The following is a 20,255-nucleotide window of genomic DNA, read 5'->3' as shown; positions in this document are numbered from 1 at the left end:
TGGGGCCCGTGACTTACAGAGTCCGCCAGCCTGGACGAAGGAAGGCAAGTCAACTATACCACATTAATCTCCTGAAGCGCTGGGAGGGGACGAGGACTCAGGTCGCCGCACTCGCCGCCGTCTCTCCCGTGGTTGTTGACATCAGCCCCCAACTGTCGGCCGCCCAGAGGACGGAGCTCCAACATCTGATTGGTCAATTCTCTGATGTGTTCTCCCCACGTCCCGGGCGGACCCACGTACTTCAGCATGACGTACGCACACCTCCAGGAACCATCGTGCGACAGCGGCCCTACCGAATCCCGGAGGCCCGGCGACACGCGGTCAAAAGGGAGGTACAGGAGATGCTGAAGTTGGGGATCATCGAGCCCTCCCGCAGTCCGTGGTCCAGTCCCATAGTCATGGTCCCAAAGCCGGACGGCACCCTCCGGTTCTGTAACGACTTCAGCCGCCTTAACGAGGTCTCCGAGTTTGATGGATACCCGATGCCCCGTGTCGACGAGCTGCTGGAGCGACTGGGGAGAGCCTGGTTCATTTCCATGCTTGACCTCACCAAAGGCTACTGGCAGGTCCCGTTAACAGAGCCCACCAAAGCCAAGACCGCCTTCTCCACCCCCAGTGGCCACTGGCAGTACCGGGTTCTCCCCTTCGGGCTGCACGGGGCTCCAGCAACTTTCCAACGGATGATGGACATCGTGCTGAGACCCCATCAGACTTATGCCGGGCCTACATTGATGATGTCGTCATCCACTCGGAGACCTGGGAGGACCACCTGGAGCGGCTCCGGAGGGTGCTTCTCGAACTGCGGCGGGCTGGGCTCACCGCCAATCCCAAGAAATGTCACCTGGCCCTACCTCGGTTTCCGGGTGGGCCGGGGTCTGATCCGTCCGCAGGAGGGAAAAGTAGCCGCCATCCTCTCGGCCCAGAGGCCCACCTCCAAGAAGCAGGTATGGGCCTTTTTGGGATTGGCGGGGTACTATAGGTGCTTTATACCTAACTTCTCCTCCCTAGCGACAGCCCTGACAGACATCACCAAGAAGGGACAGCCGGAGAGGGTGAGATGGGGACCCCCGGAAGAGGAGGCGTTCAAGGGGATAAAAGCGGCGCTCACATCTGAACCGGTATTGCGCGCCCCTGACTTTAACTGTCCCTTCTTGTTGCAGACGGACGCATCCGACACCGGGTTGGGAGCCGTGTTATCCCAAATACGAGACGGTGAGGAACACCCGGTGGTCTACATCAGCCGAAAGCTGTCCACAACGGAACAACGGTACGCGACGGTGGAGAAGGAGGCGTTGGCCGTCAAGTGGGCAGTCCTGGAGCTGAAATATTATCTCCTGGGACGGAAATTCACCCTCATCACCGATCACGCTCCTTTGCAATGGATGGCCCGGGCTAAGGATACCAATGCCCGGGTGACACGGTGGTTCCTAGCGCTCCAGGACTTCCACTTTGACGTGCGACATCGAGCTGGAACCGCCAACGCCAATGCGGATGGGCTCTCCCGCCTGTGGACAGCTTTCGCAGGTCTGTCAGGTATGACTTCCCCCCCAGCCCCCACTTCCCCACTCGTCCGAGGGACCAGGACGACGCTTGGGGGGGGGGAGTGTGAGCCGTGTCCCGGGCACCTATCAGCGTCGCCCTGGCAACGGAGGAGATCCACCTGCACTCAATCACCGCGGGCGGATCGGTCCCAGCTGAGACGAGGACTACAAAAGCTGTGCCCGAGAAGACACGGGTGAGAAAGCTCCCCAGAAGATCGCCAGCTAATGTTGTGTCTCTTATCTCTCCAAAAAGCGAGTGACCGACCAGCCCGCCACCTGAGCACCGCACACCGATTCCCCTTGCACTCAGCCGGCCGGCAAACAGGATCACGCAGCACCGAGGACGAGCACCGGACACTTCTGGCACCTTCATATATATATATATATATTTTTTTTTTTTTTGACATCTGACACCTGACATCAAAGTGCAGTGTAAAGGAGATGAATACCACTTGTAGCCTGTCATTTGTTTACATTGCAAAGGTGTTCAATTTTAGACAACAACAACTGCAACAGTAATAATAATATTAACCACTATATTCCAGTGTATCAGTTGTTTAATGTTTTGTATCAATATTTTAGGTGGACTTATTGATTAGGTGCAAGAGTAGACAGTAGTGATGGTTAAAATAATAGATTAATACTGAAATAGTAAATTATGCATTGTTTCTAAATGGACAGAGAGTTGAAAGTAATAGAGCTGGAGCCCGTTTCACTAAGGAGGTTCAACCAACTCTGAGTTTAAACTTGAACTCTGAGTTGACTTACCCTGAGATGGGAAACTCTGAGTTTTCGGTTACAGAACAGCTGAAATGAGTTGGTTTAATCAACTCTAAATTGACTGACTCTGAGTTAAGCGCGTGCACCACTACTATAAAAAGCCAGTATCAATGGAGCTCCGATATTACGATTCACCATGGCAACAGCTCCCGCCAAAAATCCATCTGCATACTTCAGACTCGATACAAATGTAATTCTTATCAGTGTTATAATATCACAGGTGAAAACTGGCAGAACATTAGATTAATGAATTAATAGCTAATCATTTTATGGTATCTCATGGGCAAAAAATATATATAAGATAATCATATTAATAATAATATTTTAAGTGTATTTTTCTTATTTTACAAATGATCTGCCAATAGAGTAAGAAAAATACGGGAGTGGCTATTTACACTAAGTGGAATTAACATACTTTCTTAGCGATAGATCCTATTTACAGTAGGCTAAGTGCAAGTAGTTCTAGATGCTATTTACAGAAGAAAAATGTACAGTGAAAATCGTGATATATTCTATTTACCATGTAAAAGTAGCAGTTCTTTGCAACAGGCTAAGTGTAAATAATAATTAGATGCTAGTTATACTTTATACTGGCAGATACATTTGCACCTCAATATTGTTATACATTAACAGGATGCAATAATAACATTGTAAATGATTATATTTATTACAATTATAAATAGTTGCATCATTATTAAACACTCGTTAGGCACTTTACTTCCACTTTTAGAACATTTTGTTCATTTTTATTGAAAATAAATTCTAATGTGACATGTGATGTGAAAAGTGAGAAGAATGAGCTCGGCAAAAGCCGGACTCTAACCCAATCAATCGTGTTATAAGCTAGTTTCCGTGCCAAAAACATTACTGCCTATAGTGCCTACACCACTGAAGCCACTTTATTCACATAAAAACATCTCAACTTTTCAGAATGCCGCAAGCGCAACGCAGGTCATGTAACTTCCTCACCTTTTCCGTAACAACGTTGAAAGCTCAACCAAGATGTAGGAACAGCTGATAGCTGTATGTGGATATTTAAATTAATTTAGTAGCAGTGCTACTGCAAGCAGTTTTTAGTGCTGCAAATCCATTTATCCATTGCTGAAATTTCCGCGTCTTCATGGAGAGAGCAGGTCATGGTTGCTTAGCAACAGCAGACTCCTCAGGAGCGCAAGTGCCCGAAGGCTTTGGGGAAAAAAAATCAGAAAGCGGCGTGCCTAGCGTTTTCCACGCGTTTTTAGACACGATATGTGAACGGCCCCTTACAGTACGAAAACTCCTGCTTAATACAAAGAGTGACGATGGCGGAGACAGCAAAACGTTCCAAAGTGTGGTTATACTTCACTAGAGTTGATGCAGACAACGCTGGTTGTCATAAGTGCAAAAAACATTTTCATGTAAAGGCGGAAACACAAGCAATCTGTCAAAGCATCTTTCAAAAGTGCATTATGTGCAGACAGAGATATGCAAAGTTTTCGACTGCCTAACACAACACAAAGTAACACAACACAAAGTACCAATAAAAATACAGTTAAAGTACCGGACCGTTAAGCAGTATCGGTAAGAGTAGTAATACCGTTAAAACCTTAACGATACCCATCCCTACTCAGAATAAGGTTTACCATTTGCATTAAGATTATTTTTATTACCACACTGGCAAATAATTTTGCTTAAGTAAAATGCACTTAATTTAGACCCCCCCCCCCCCAGGAAACAAGACAAAATTTCTTATATCATTTTCTTACATAGAAAATCAATCTTTATTTTATATTTTTTTTTATATTTGTACTTGGGCAAAAAAAGAAGAAAAAAAAACGCTTAGTAAGAAGAGCATTTTTCCAGCGTGCATTAATGAGGTGTTTAAAAAGGGGGAGGAGACCGAAATAAACTCTGGGTTTATCGAAGAAAACCTGCTCCCAACCAGGTTAGGTTCATAGTGTAAGTTACCATGGTAACTGACTCTGAGTGTAAGTTACCTCTCTTTCAGAAACGGGCTTGACTTACCCTGCTTTCTCAGGTTTGACAAATCTCCCATTCTGAAACAGAAAACCTAGAGTTTCCCTCATTTCAGGGTAAACATACTCAGAGTTTTCACTTAACCTCCTTTGTGAAATGGGCCCCAGATGAGGAGATGGAGACAGAGGAAGAAAAAGAGGGAAATGTAGAGGCACAAGTGACAGAAAGGGAGCAGGGAACAGCAAGCCAGGAGACAGGAGCTGGTAAGAAAGAGGAAAATGTAGAGGCACAAGCGTTTTCTATAGTTTTTACTATAACAGCTGTTCTTAATTATTCTGTAGAACAGAGAAGAAAAAGCCATCAGGTTGGGACAACTTAAGACATTTCAGTTTCTGATCCCAGAGCTATTATTAGGTGGAAAGAAAATATTTTTTTAACTTTTAAACTTAAAATTGTCTTTTCTATTTTTTCTTTTTCAAAACTGCATCAGAGCATTTGCTGCCATATCAATACATAATCATCCTTATCTATATGCGAATCAACAAGGAATGCATCACAATATATTGCTGTATTGATATTTTGAACAGTGGCATTTAAAGCCTTGTTCCATGTGCCCCTTTTATACTTTGAGCACCTGCCCCTGCAAAGGTCTCTGCACGGCCCTGAGTCTCAGTTAGCTTAAAACAGTACGCGTAGCAAGGGCTTTTAAATAATATAATAAATAAAAAGAAAACAGATAGAATAGAAAAAGAATAGAGCAAGCTAGTGTTAGAGGTCTTATAGAATTAGAATAGTGAGGGCTTAAGAGGGTCAAATAAAGATGGAAGAGATGTGTTTTAAGCCGATTCTTGAAGATGGCTAAGGACTCAGCTGCTGGGATTGAGTTGGGCAGGTCACTCCACCAGGAGGGAACATTTAATTTAAAAGTCCGTAAAAGTGACTTTGTGCTTCTTTGGGATGGAACAATCAAGCGACGTTCACTTGCAGAACGCAAGCTTCTAGAGGGCACATAAGTCTGAAGTAATGAATTTAGGTAAATGGGTGCAGAGCCAGTGGTGATTTTTTGTAGGCAAACATCAATGCCTTGAATTTTATGTGAGCAGCTATTGGTAGCCAGTGCAAATTGATAAACAGCGGTGTGACGTGTATTATTTTCGGCTCATTAAAATGTATCTTGCTGCCACATTCTGGATTAATTGTAAAGGTTTGATAGAACTGGCTGGAAGACCTGCCAAGAGAGCATTGCAATAGTCCAGCCTGGACAGAACAAGAGCTTGAACAAGGAGTTGTGAAGCATGTTCCGAAAGAAAGGGCTTGATCTTCTTGATGTTGAATAAAGCAAATCTGCATTTTTAGCAATGTGGTCTGAGAAAGTCAGCTGATCATCAATCATAACTCCAAGGTTTCTGGCTGTTTTTGAAGGAGTTATGGTTGATGTGCCTAACTTGATGGTGAAATTGTGATGAAACAAAGGGTTTGCTGGAACCACAAGCAGTTCTGTCTTGGCAAGGTTGAGTTGAAAGTGATGGTCCTTCATCCAGCAAGAAATGTCTGTTAGACAAGCTGAGATGCGAATAGCTACCGTCGGATCTTCAGCATGGAATGAGAGGTAGAGTTGAGTGTCATCAGCATAGCAGTGGTATGAAAAGCCATGTTTCTGAATGACAGAACCTAATGATGCCATGTAGACAGAGAAGAGAAGTGGTCCAAGAACTGAGCCCTGAGGCACCCCAGTAGTTAGATGTTGCGACTTGAACACCTCACCTCTCCAAGATACTTTGAAGGACCTATCTGATAGGTAAGACTTAAACCACTGGAGTGCGGATCCTGAGATGCCCTTTGCCAGTAGGGTTGATAGGAGGATCTGGTGGTTAACCGTGTCAAAAGCAGCTGACAGATCAAGCAGGATAAGTACTGAAGATTTGGATTCCGCTCTTGCCGGTTTTAGGGCTTCAACAACTTTGGATTAAGGGGGGAGGTCAATACTTAAAGTATGAATTATTGCATGTATATATTGTATTATTGGCAGTTATAGGTCAGCCATTGTCATTAGATTGTATCTAGTAAACATTCCCTGATGTGGCATAAAAACGTACACACAGCACCATGTGACTAGATTAAATCTGATCTCAGTAGCCAATCTCTCACTCTCTCTCTTTATGATGTCATCATTGAGCCCACCAATCACTGTTTTCTTCATTTATATACCATTTGAATAATCTTCTGATGAGTAGATTCATGCAGAATTTACTCTTTGACTTAAGTAACTCGTGCCCTTGCAAGCCAACCAGCACTTGTGTGTGTGTTCACTGCTCTGTGTGTGTGCATTTCGGATGGGTTAAATGCAGAGCACAAATTCTGAGTATGGGTCACAATACTTGGCTGAATGTCACTTCACTTCACTTCACTTCACTTATTGGCAAATTTTCACAATCCCACTCAATTTATCCTTCTGCCAGTTTAAGCACAACACTCATAAGACCTTAAAATATTATCACATCACCCACTTGTTCACACACGCCTCACTCTCAGCACATCCAAAAAAATCAGAAACAAACCCACACTCGCAATAACACCTATGTGGGTAAAAGCACCACACACAATAAATAATAATTATTTATTTTAAAAAATGCTTTATTATCTAAAGCTATTTGCAGTGTATTGTTAGTAGGATAGTCTCTTTGGGGCAAAATGTTGTTTTAATTCACTAAACAGTCATGAGCTTTGTATTTTAGAGCAGATACCTGGGCCTTATTCATTAACCACCTTTAATCCAGGCATTATCTATACTAAATCTATGCTAACTGTATCTGTGTAAATCAGGAGTATTATATAGATTGCACTTTATTCACATAAGCAAACACATATACTGTATGGGAAAAACACATTAAATGTTATGCAATATGTTAAGAAAAAAAAACTAAAATAAAGAAAAATAAAATAAATCAATTAAATCGATTAAACCTAAATAATAATATAAAAAAGACAAAACTGACAAAAGCATATAAAAGCATATATAAATTATACATAAATAACACATTTTCTATTTAATGCTGTCTAGATTGCACCTTATTCACATATACTGGCAAAATGCATGCATTAAATGTTGTGGAAGATGATGGGGGGGGGGGGGGGTTAAAAAAAGGAAACTGACAAAGCATATAACATTTGAATTATCAAACATATTAGATTTGAATTATCTTTTCAAGTAACCAATAAGTAATTACCTATGATCTTCATAGCCACACCCTGGCAACCACTTACAGCAGCCTAGCAACCACCCTATAGACTTCCATTTAATCAGATCAAAAAGGATACCTTTGGATAAATGTGTCATAGAAACATGGGGGGGGGGGGGTTGCTCTTTTGACGCATGCTAGCAAACGGGACTTCAATCATGCATTTTACACATAGCAGTGAATAGCTACATGCTAATAGTGATTAGCTAAGTGATGAATCAGGCTAAGAACATGCTAAGAAAGCTCCATAGTAATGATTAGTGACAACTACAAACCACCTAGCAATACGATAGAAACCACCCAGAACACTCCAGCAGCCACCTTGCAACAACTCATAACCGCCTAACACCTCAACAACACCCTAGCAACTAAGTGGACTTAAAAATAGAATTAATAACAACAGCTAAATAGTCCCTCTAGAGTTGATTATTTTTGATAACAAGCAAAATATGTTTGCTGCGTAAATCAGACTTACTGAAAATGCAAATTCATTCTCTGCCAGCAGGAGGTGCTTTAAAGCAGGAGAAACTGCTGTACACAAAGTAGCTCTGAGCTCACAAACGCTGATTTATCAGGCATATAACATGCAAAATGAAATTAAAATGACATCAAAAATGTTATAGACTAATTAAAGAGAGTCTTGCTTCAGTAATACAGTGATATAAAAACACCAGCGCCTCGTTTAGATTTTTAAACGTGCAGTACGTGCTCATGTTTATTCAACAAAGCCTTTTGGAAAATCGGTCCGTTTTAATATTGTGAGCGCCACAAATAAATAAATGTATGGGAAACACATCCCACAGCACAACCACCTGAGCCCAACTTCAGTCTACTCATCACCTTAGCTTTAACTGCGTTTGTAGACGGCGCCATAGCCAGAATGATAAGCAAACAAACAGACTAGAAGTTAACTTCGGCCCAGGAGCGAGCACCCGATGAAACAGTCTAGAAAAAAACACTGTTTCTATCTGAACAAAGTGCATTATAGATTGCACCTCATCCATGTAAGGAAACACATATACTGGCAAAATGCATATAGATGGTTTGGCTAAAAAATAAATCAAACTAAAACTGAAATAAAAATAAATTACACCTAAATTGTAATATAAAAAAGCAGAAAACTGACAAAAGCATATAACAAAATTTATAAAAATGTAAATATTAAAATTTAATTCAAAAGCTAATTCAAAACATTAATAGCTTGTCAAAACCACAAAAAAACACACCTTTTCTAAATATCCTGACAAGATGCAGACAATACATTTAATGCATGATGTTTTGGATAGAATTTTCTGCCAAATGCATGACTGTAAATGTGTTTGACACAGTTTCTGACCTGGCATCAAGAAAGCGAGACCTGAGGATCATGACTGCCTCACAGGTGCTCTGCTTGAGCTGCATCTGGATGGAGCTGAATTTGTGGTGGATGATGTTCACCATGCGCTCGATCTCTTTGGGTGAGATGGGCCGCGTGCGAGACTGTTCCCTCAACAGGTTCATCACATGAGTAGTGAACTCATTACACGCCTGTGAACCAATCAAATTACTGAATGAATGATAATGCAAAGACATTAACTAAAACGAAAACTATGAAAACATTAACTGAAATTAAGCTGGAAAAAAAATGGAAATATTAAATAAAAATTCTGAATGCTGCCTTGGCAACTAACTGAAACATTTAAACTGAATCACTAAAATTATTATCTGGAAATAAAATAAATAAATGAACTGTTTAGTTCTGTATGTTCTGTATAAATTGTCTTGCTGTATGATATTTTTCTACTTCTTGTAAAGCGATCTTGAGGTCTTCAAAGTTACTAAATGAAAAAAAAAATACACACACACACACACATATATATATATATATATATATATATATATATATATATATATATATATATATATATATATATAAAATTAAACATGAATGTAATATTAAAAAAGAGAAAAAACACTAAAAATCTAACTAAATTGAACATATAAAATAATTGCTAATTCAAAGTAAAATAAAAATTATATTAGTATCTAAAATAAACATAAAATGCACTACTCAATTTACATATTTATGTATGTTTTCAGTACACAAAATAAGTAACAGATAAAAATGACAAAAAAGAAAAATTACTAAAAAATGTACTAAAACTATTAACATTAACAAAACTATTTACTATAACATTTTTGTTATTTGAAATAAATCTGAAATAATATAAAAATATTAGATGAAAAACTTTAAATGAAGATGAGACATGAAAAAAGACAAAAGCGCATAACAAAGTTACAAAAAATTAAACTAAATTGAAAATATAAAAATGAAAGCTTATTCAAAATAAAAATTATAACCTACAATTGTATATGAAGAGACACTACTCATCATGTGTGTTATGTTTTCAATATATGAAAAAAGTAACTATCTATGTTTTCCCTAGTAATTTTTTCCAATAAGAAGCTACTTTCAAACCAGCAGTACCAGGATGTCTGACTGAATTTAGTGAAACTGTTTTTTTCTCGTATGTTCCTGATGAATTTACAGTTGTGCACTGCTGTACAGACCTGCTCGTATTTCTCCAGCTCGGTGTGGTAGATCTGTCTGATCTGGCTGAGTTTGGCTCTGTAGTCCGAGTGCTCGATGGAGTTATCAGATCCCACACCCACTGCTGCTGTTGCCGCAGCAACCGCTGATGCCCCGCCCCCTTTCTCCGGTCCGGACACGCCCTCTGCCAACAGCATGTTATCCAGACGCATGAGCTGAGGATCCGGAGGATCTTCATCATGACTGCCACGGATACTGAGACCTGCCACAACACATATAGAGAATAGGCCATTTAAATATAAATTAGACAAGAATCTATCTACAGTTTATAAGATGAGCAATGTAGACTTAACAATTACGGCAAGACAAAAAGTGTGAGATAGAGCTGGTGTAAAAACACATTTAGACATGCAAAGACAATTTCTTGAACACTGGACCTCCCAAAGCAGGTTTCAGATAGCCAGTTACTTCTTCGTATCACTCCACAGTGAATGAGTGACTGGACAGGCCCACCGCAGAACTGCAAGCCCCTCACGTCCTCAGCCATTAACGCACGGCGCAGGATTAGTCTGCTATGACATGCTGTTTATCAGGGTCGAGGTGTGCTTGTGCCAGCGCTGACTACAAGAGAATGATTGACAGTGGCAGGTCTCTTCACTGAGGTGGGTGGAAGAAAAGCGCCGTGAGCCGTTAAGATGTGCTTCAGCGGCCACCCAACACGGCCTCCTTTAATTCCACGCTTTTGGCACTTCATGTTTGATTTTTGATTTTGCAGTCAGCAGAGTGGATGGTTATGTAAGTCTTATATGTAATTTTTTTGAAAACATTTTTAAATGCTTTTGTCATTATAAATATATATATATATATATATATATGTGTGTGTGTGCGTGTGTGTGCATGTGTATTTATTTAATTTAAGTAATGTTTTAAATTTTTTGAAAGCACAGAGAAAAAATCTAGATAGATAGATTAACTGAATTTAAACTCTGCTCATATAACTTGTATATAAAATTATATATATTTTAGCAGAGTGGATGATGTAAGATTTATCTTGTTTATATATACATATTTTATATTTTTTCATGATTTTGTCATTCTGCATTCTAACTCTGTTGATATTAATGAGTTATAATTATTATTATTTTATTATTATTATTATTATTATTATTATTATTTTATTTATTTATTTTTGCATTTTGCAGGCCGCAGGGAGAATGCTCACATGGCTCTGGGAGAAATGTTTTTTTTTTTTCAATAGAACCAGAATTATATGAAGTAAATGTTAGTGCTGATTCGTGCAAATGATCTGAGCTGCAACATTCATTTTATAGCTCTATACACTTACTGGATGTTAGCTATTGACTCATTAGTGTCTATTTTTCTAATAAGGTGTTTTAGAGAATGTTGATACTTAAAGATACATTTGTGTGCATTAAACAAGATATGAAAAAGCTATTAAACTCTCTGATGAGGAAACATTAGGTGCAATGCCATTGTCCTACAGTTTTAGGTGATTTTGAAGATGCTCTTCAAAAAATATAAACCAACCCCGAGGACAAGATTGTAAACACACCACAGCTGCTCAGAATGCCGATAAGATCCACACACACAAACACTGCCCTCCAGAAACACACACACACACACACACAGTATTCATGAGGTCAATGCAGGATGACATTTAAAGCACAGCAGACAAAGGCAAACAAATGCAAGATGGAAGGAGTGGATATGAGACAAAGCATGAACATTTGCTCTGCTCTTAATCTAATTTCAGCGTTCTAATTTGGTGTCGCTTTTATTTTTTATGGCAACAAAATAGAAAAGGTAACCACATTCCCTATTCAGACCTCAGGCAGAAATGTTAATTCAGCATGGAGCACATCACATGAAATGCTCTCAGTTTGAGCAGACGTCTAATCAGTTAACAGTGACTGAACGGGAACAGATCGACAGAGAGGTGCATGTTCACAGAGAGACAAACCAGTTCAATGGACAAACCAATTTTTCTTCCAAATTTCAAATAAAGATATTTTCTTATTATTTTTAATTTTTTTTTTTTGCAGAAAGTGACAATATGTCAAAATAATGAATGTTTTAATTTGCGGTGATTGAAAAAAAACAAATCCCACCACTCATTGATTTGTTAACTCTTCTAAAGTTAAAACATTGCCATTGTGTGTCTAAAAAGGAATATAAACATGTCTGAAAACACAGTATCTTTTTTGTTATTTGGATCAATTGTCATTTCATGCTTTAAGTCTAAATTACAACATTTATATTTAAGATTAGGAAGAAGAAATATCATCAGTAGTTTAGAGAATAATAATAAAAAAAAAGTTTCACTCAAACACGTGTTATAGTGGTGTTATTTTTTCCATAGCTATATATATATATATATATATATATATATATATATATATATATATACACATTAATTAAAACTAAAGTTTACACACACAAACACACACACACACACACACACACATATAACTTTTTAACTATAACTATTTGTCTATAATCAGAGGTGTAAAAAGTACTCAAAAATTTTACTCAATTAAAAGTGCATGTTTACTCAATTAAAAGTATCTGGTCAAAATCATACTTGAGTAAAAGTAAAAAACACAACTTTAAATTGTACTCAAGTATTATAAAAGTAGAAGTACTTTTTTTCTGACAGACAATACAGAAGAATGAAAAAAATGAAGGGAGAGAATGAAAAAAATGCAATGGCACAGGTCAAACATTATATTTAGTTAAACAACAACAATTAAAATGAAACCCATTATATACCCAAATAAAAATACAGGGAAAGGGAAAGGGATTAAAAGAAAACTCCATCATTTCCAACCTCATGCCATCCTATATGACTTCCATTTATCAGATGAACACAAACTAAGAGTTTTAGAAAATAATTTAATAATTTCTCTTAATATAATGCAAGTGTATGGGACATACAAAAATGACACTTCAAAAACTATACACAAAGAGAATATGACAGTAACTCATTCAACCACTGTTAATGAATCACTGTCTTCTTAGGTGAAACGAAGACAAATACAAATACCAATATTTTAATCTTGACCGTCAAGTTCACTTTGTGTGGTTTCTGAAGTGGTCCTGTCCCCTTGCATTATATGGACTAAAAATCTTTGCTTGTTTTCATGTGAAGAAAGAAAGTCATGAACATCTGGGATGACAGAGGTTCAGTAAATGTTGAGAGAATTTTCATTTTTGGGTGAACTATCCCTGTGAAGAGCAAGATGTGATGGAGAGGCTAGAAATATATTCCAGACAGAATACAAGAATGTGTTGAATTAATGAGGGGAGTCATAGAATTAAAACATACAACGTTAAAGTTTTTAAAGGCCACTTTATTTGTGTTGTCTATTCAACGTCACTGTCTAAAAGGACAATTCATCTTTTAAATGTTTATTTGGGGCATTTAGAGTTTTTTTTTTTTTAGCAAATATTAATAAATAATTATTTGTGATTAATTAGATTAATTCATGAGAAAAGCATGTAATTGTTAAGATTAAAAAATATTCACTGACAGTCCTAATTCCTACTTAATGATTCATATAATGAAATATTGTAAATACAACTTATCCACCACCTGGTAAGAACATCACTAAACATGAATTACAACTAATTTAGCATATAATGTTTATTTAAACACTTTTTTTGATGATTTAAAACATTTAATAAATAAATCCCACAAAAATATTAATTGTATTTAAATTATCATCACTGATTTTATTTGCACTCGATTTTGTGCATTCAGCTAATATATTACATAGCTTATGGCTCTATCAAAACACAACAAATAATGAATAAACTTTTTTTTTGGGGGGGGGGGGGGGGGTGCAACTTTGCTACCTCACTATGCTTCCTCAGATTTGGGGGTGAACTTTTGAAGCCAGACATTTACCTGATGAAAGTCATAATTGAAGTAGAAATGTGTGTTTGATGCATGAAAACAATGATCATTAGTTCTCATGTCAGGCACACACATTTGTGCTTCTGTTTACCATATTTAATGTGCATGAGATAAAATAAAAATATAATGTACTTTTCAAGATGAAATAAAATTGTAAGGAGTAAAAAGTACTGTTTTTTCTTCAGAAATGTTATCAAGTAAAAGTACAAGTAGTCCGTTTAAATTGTAGTTGAGTAAAGTACAAATCCCCCAAAATAATACTTAAGTACAGTAATCAAGTAAAATTACTCAAGTATTTTACACCTCTGTCTATAATGAAAGGTTATATTAAGAGAATGCCAGGGTGACAGAGATTTTTCTGTATGGTCCTCATCCTCTGTTTGCCTGATGTGTAAAGATGTTGATGACAGACGAGGTCTAATTGTGAGTAAACGGGCTGAAACAGCTGTGTGCTGCTATAGCGGCTGCCAATTTCATTTCTCCACCTGACACCTCACATCAAGCTCTCCACACAGACTCATACGCAGACATTAGTGCCTGATATTGTCTGTTCGTTTGGGATAAAACAGATTTTTGTGCAAGAGGACTGTGCATTATGTAATGATGCATGTATTTTACATGTCGAAATGACAGAATAGTAATTTATTATATATTATTATCATTTGGCACCAATCCTAAAAGTATCAAATAATAACCATGTAAACAACAAATACGATCCTACAAGATAAACTGAAAATGCAATTTGTTTAGAATCAAGGGTTTAATTTGGTCCCTTTTAATTGGTTCTGCATTTTTTAGATCTAGTCAGAAACCCATTAGCTGTCTTTCAGGATTCTGCAAATGATTATATATATTTATTTATTTATTTATTTTTAGAGGTGCTTAATTAGAGGTGGTTGCTAATCAACACTATCACTATTGCGCTACTTGTTGTTAGCAATTTAAACAAAACTAGATATTAAACTTTGTTGTTGCATTGTTAATAGTACTGATATACATCTGTGCAAATCAATATTTCATGCCCATGCATTTATTTATTTGGTAAGTGGCTGTTCAATAAGTACATTAGGGTCCAGAATAACCTATTTGAGTTTATTTTGTAAAAATGAATGGCTGACTGTAGGTCATCTCTATAACAAAATCGGTTGCTTCAAATAAAAATAAAAAATAGCATTCTTAAAATTTCTCCATCAGTGGTTGCAATTTTTCATGCGGTTTTCTTCAGAAACTGTAGTCATCTAGGCTTTTGTACTGCAAAACCACACACAAAAAAACTTTTACTTGAATGTTGTATTAAAATGCTGCATGTGCAGAGATGAATGGCAGGTTTTGTGCCTGTGCTATGTTTTTCTCAGAGGATTGCTGTAGATTAAAATGGTCTGGTTTAAACCTCAGCTAACCTGGGAGAGATATTACAGAATAAACCCCAAAAAATCCATGACCTCCATTACCTCACGCAACCTTTGTGATGTTTCTGTCCTTCTGCAGGATCTACTGACTGCTGGAAGCTCATGAGTTCGAGCACAAGTGCATTAATCCTTCAATGCCATTCATCTGGATTAGTCAAACAAAGACTTCTGATAATCATCTTTAATCACTCTTGGAAGTTGCCTGGGCATGTCAGGAATACATCAGCGTCTGGCATTCGGTGTTGTGGTGGGGGATATGAGGTATTTTTCAGAGCTAACTAACAACTTGAAACATTTCTGCACACTTTAGAGACACACATGGTCAAATCTAAAACGTTAGCAGTGTTATTTTAGTATTAATTATGTATTATTTAGTAATATTTTGAATAAGCTGTTATTTTCTCAGTTTCTTTGTAGTTTTGTTATGTGCTTTTGTCATTTTTATTAGTTTTGTTTTTTTAAAGATTATTATAAGTGTACAAATATACACACAGAATAATGTTTACTTTCAATTTTCTTGCAATAAACAATATAAGGTCGTTTTTAAGTGTCTTATAAGACACATTAGAAGAATTACATCATCCTGTGAATGCGATTGTGAAATACAGAACCAAATCATTAATCAAAATCGAACCACATCTTATTGTCGAAAACAAACTTAATCATTCTGAATTTGCAAAACTTGTTCCTGAATCGAAAACCTATGTCATGAATCAAATCGGTTTGTCCACACAAAGGTTTGAAGCCCTAATTTTTACATTTCTGAGAAACAGTGTTGTTAATGAAAATGAAATCTATTTTAAAAAAATTGTTAATTGAAATAAAGCTTAAATAATTGATAAATATTAGAACTTAAACGTAAATTAGAAATGTTGCTTTGCAAATATTTGAAATAAGAAGAAGTATTAAAATACCCCCCCGCACCCCCCAAAAAAACATGCAATTTTTGGGCGGAAATAGTTGTAAGGAAGTTAGTGGAATAACATAATTTTCTGTTAAAAGAGAAGTGCACAAGTCAAATCAACTACTGTTATCGTGAGTTTTTTTTTGTCATTTCTGGACTTTGACGTCTGTCCTTATTCACTTTCACTCTTATTTCACTTTTCACTACAGAAAAAAACAACCCAATATTTTCTGCTAAACATTTCCTTCTGTGCTCCACAAAAGAAAGTAAGTCATCCGGGGTTTGGAACGACATGAAGGTGAGTAAATGATAGACTTTTTATTTTCATGTGAATTATTCCTTTAACAGACCCTCGAAATAAATCACAAGAGAGCTAACTTGCATAATCCTTCATGAGCGGGGTCTCGCTCTAAAATAAATATAATCCAGAGCTCTCAAATCTTCACAACCCCACATTTACAAGTCTAATTTAATCTGCTCAGTGAAGCGCTCAAAGCCGGTCTCATCGCTGAGCAATGACAGTTTTAAACCCGAGTTACTGTACAGATGAAGGGAGCGGTGGGTGGTTTTGGATTTCTTCAAAGAGCAAAACTAATCACTGAAATGCACATTTGATATATAAAGAGTCTAATAGACGGCGTTCCCTCTCCCACGACATGCTCAGAAAATCTTCTTAAAGCCACAGCCTGCTCTCCTGCTCCTAATTAGCACCGGGATCGAAAATAAGTTAGCTTATACCAACGGCAACCAAAATAAAATGAGATTTATTTTTTTACTTTAAACATTCTTAAGTCAGAAAATTGATGCCCGCTGGGTAGAAGTATGGATGCCTTGTCCTCATTTATTCACACTTTGTTACTAAAACCTGCTTGTGTGGGCTTAAGCTTCATAATTTGCTAATTAGAGTTTGTATTCTAATTAGTCTTTCAGTCATACTGGTTAATTTGGATGAATATAGCTCGAAAATACCCTCAGATTAAAGCTGTAATTGCTGCTGCCAAACAGCAGCTTTATTAACAAATCCTGCGGCAGACTGAGTGTAAGAAGCTGAACACTTGACCAAATCACAGGCTCTGCCACCAAACAGGTTTATGTTCACAAAGCTGATGCAAAGAGCTCTTCTGAGAAAACTAGTCACAGAAAGTTCACCAGGTTAGTGGAATCAAATCTTTTAATAATATTAAGAGTTTTGTTTGAGGCTCTTAACAGAAGAAAAACTAAATATCCACTACCATAAACATAAAAACTGTGTTTTCTGAATTATGTGACATACAGTATATAGTATTTAGAGCATGTGCCTTGCACAAAAACGGCAAAATCTTATAAATCTTATAAAATCAAAATTTTTGTTAGTTAGTTAGTTAGTTACTAGTTAAGTCTCAATATCTTTCATAATAGATAGTAATTAATAGTTTAAATATAGCTTAGATTTTTTTACAGGATAAAAATACAAAAATACATTTATACATTTATGTTGTCACGGTACCAAAATTTCAGTATTCGGTACCAGGGGCGGACTGGCCCTCTGGAGCACCGGGACTTTTCCCGGTGGGCCGCTAGCCAATGTGGGCCGGCCCACCCGGTACACAAATATATATATATATATAATTTTTTTTTTTTTTTTAATTGACGGAAATCATAATATTACATCTGTTTTCTACGCAAATGGATGAGTGAGTCGATCGCGCAGCCAACAAGCGCGTTTTCGTCTAATTTAGAGAGAGACAGATTCATCTGGTACAGCGAATTTCTCTGAGCAGCAGGCCACTGTATACGTTCACTTAAAACATAACCGACTGTGTTTACGAGAATACTTGCAGAGACAATTATTTTGAAATAATTGTGTGTGTATTTGTTCATTCAGAAGTTAGGATACCCAAAAGATGAATTAATTCTTTGTACGCGCATTGTCTGAAATGCTGCTCACAGCGCGTGCTTTGAACGAGTGCGCGCAAGCTTCGAACGCGCGCAAATTGTTTAAAAAAGTTGAATCAGCAAGATTTAGAAACAAGTGAAAACGATCAACTACGATACATTTCACCCCTCCAAGCGAGTGAACAACGCGAATTTTAAATCGCTATTCACGATAGCCCGTCGGGAAGAGCAGTGATACATTTTGGAGCCCGACTGCAAAACACAATAGCCCCTGGACGTCGGGCTAGCGATTTTGCGAGCCCTGCACCTCAGATCTATCCAGTTTGTGAACCACTGGTTTCCACAATGTTTTCGTTAAACAAAATAAATGATTATTTTAAAAGATTTACTCAAGAGAATAATCTGTTCACGAATCGGATCATGAACTTATATTACCGCATATTCATGCATCTGTTAACTGAATGCAAAGTGTGAGTTCTAGGAGAATGTTTGTCTCGTGATGAACATGTATCGCTCACTAGGAGTCGCTAAATGAACAGCTGCAGCACGCAGGTTATCTTTTTTTTTTTTTTTTTTTTTTCAATGGAGGATCAGTTGCCCTATTGGTTAAAATCCCCAAACAGTATACTTAAATATCAAATAAATAAATTACATCAAAACAGGGGCGTTTGCGTTTTGATGTGGTGGGCTGCTGTGGGCCAGAAAGTCCAGGGCCACTTTTTGGTCCCAGTCCGCCCCTGTTCGGTACCAATACCAGTGAAAATCCACGGTTCCCGGTACCAATTTCGGTACCAAAGCAAAAATATGCTATAGAAAAAAAAAACTTTGTAGCACTAAAAATAAAACCAATGCAATTCTTTATACTTATTTACAATTGTGTTTAAAGTTTTGCTACAAGTTATATAATTATGAAAAACAGTAAAATCAAGATTCACCCAAATTTAATTTGTCTTTTAATTTATGAAATTTAAACACATTTTATTTCTGGTAAATAAAGGGGATTTTCTATTAAAATTAAAACATGTAAGAAATATTGTGATTTATTTCTTTAAAAAATAAAGTTTTATAAATTTTTTCAACAGTAGTAGCAGTATCACATACATTTTACTAAATAATAGTAATATTTCTAGCACAATGCCTTTATGTAAAAATTAACTTTTAGGCCTAGTGAATGCATATTTGTCATTTTAACTGAACTTAAGACTGGTGGTGATGCTTAAGATATTTTTGGTCATTGATGGTTTCTGTAAAAAAAATAGTAATAGATCATATTAATTAGTATTCATATTAATTATTATTAAAAGATAATATTACTACTAATTCTACTATCATACTAATGTATATCCAATGCACTATGAATTGATGAGCTGGTGGGTTCATGAATATTAATCACGTTGTCTGCGTTCGGTCAAACTGATTTGCTGAAATCAAAACAGGGACGGTACAAAATCAGCGCCAGCCAATAATATTGCCATTTGCGCATTAGCTCCGCCCACTACCGGAGAAAACCGGTATGTCTTCTGCTTGTTCAAAAATGATTAATAATTAATATTCATGAACCCAGCAGCTCATCAATTCATATGAATAATTCTAAATGAACTCCATTACAGGAAAAGACAATAAAGAATAGTTTACATAGCCTATAGCGTGTCGATTCAGCGTGGTAAGACTCTCGCTCTCTCTTTTACATGTGTGAGAAACTGAAAAGATCGCTTGATGGAGAGAGAACTCTGAAGCTCAGATGCTGAAATTAATGCAAGCGTCATGCGCTTCAGTCTATGTAGTAAACAAACCCGCACGTCTCTGCCATTCATTAATTCACACAGAGACGCGCAGAACACGGATTCATATTTTAAACAACTTTTGCGGATTAACATTTACAGATACTGGTCCATATGGAGATTTGATTTGATTAATTTATGCCAACTTTGACAAATTCTATGACTGTCCATATTAAAATGTTTCATTTTCATGACTGGATTTTGAGATTCCGTCCTCATTTTCTGCTTCGCGGAAATCATAGCGCTGAACCGGGTTTGAACGGGACCTCGGTACTACCGGTACTTAAAGAAACCTGGTACCGT

General features: G+C 37.3%; 1 protein-coding gene across 2 annotated transcripts in view; it reads right to left on the bottom strand.

Moving 5' to 3' along the window:
• Nucleotides 1–20,255, bottom strand: part of LOC132140054 (pre-B-cell leukemia transcription factor 3-like) — a 61,602-nt gene that overhangs the window by 15,663 nt on the left and 25,684 nt on the right. For both annotated transcript variants that reach the window (XM_059548838.1, XM_059548837.1), the window contains 2 exons: nucleotides 10,067–10,308; nucleotides 8,853–9,043 (listed from right to left, as the gene is read on the bottom strand). In XM_059548838.1, the coding sequence (XP_059404821.1) occupies nucleotides 8,853–9,043; nucleotides 10,067–10,308 (433 nt within the window). The remainder of the gene's footprint in view (nucleotides 1–8,852; nucleotides 9,044–10,066; nucleotides 10,309–20,255) is intronic.

Source organism: Carassius carassius, chromosome 4 (genome assembly GCF_963082965.1).
Source record: "Carassius carassius chromosome 4, fCarCar2.1, whole genome shotgun sequence".
NCBI lineage: Eukaryota > Metazoa > Chordata > Actinopteri > Cypriniformes > Cyprinidae > Carassius > Carassius carassius.
Note: the sequence above shows the minus strand (reverse complement) of the source record. Positions and strands in the feature narration are given on the sequence as shown.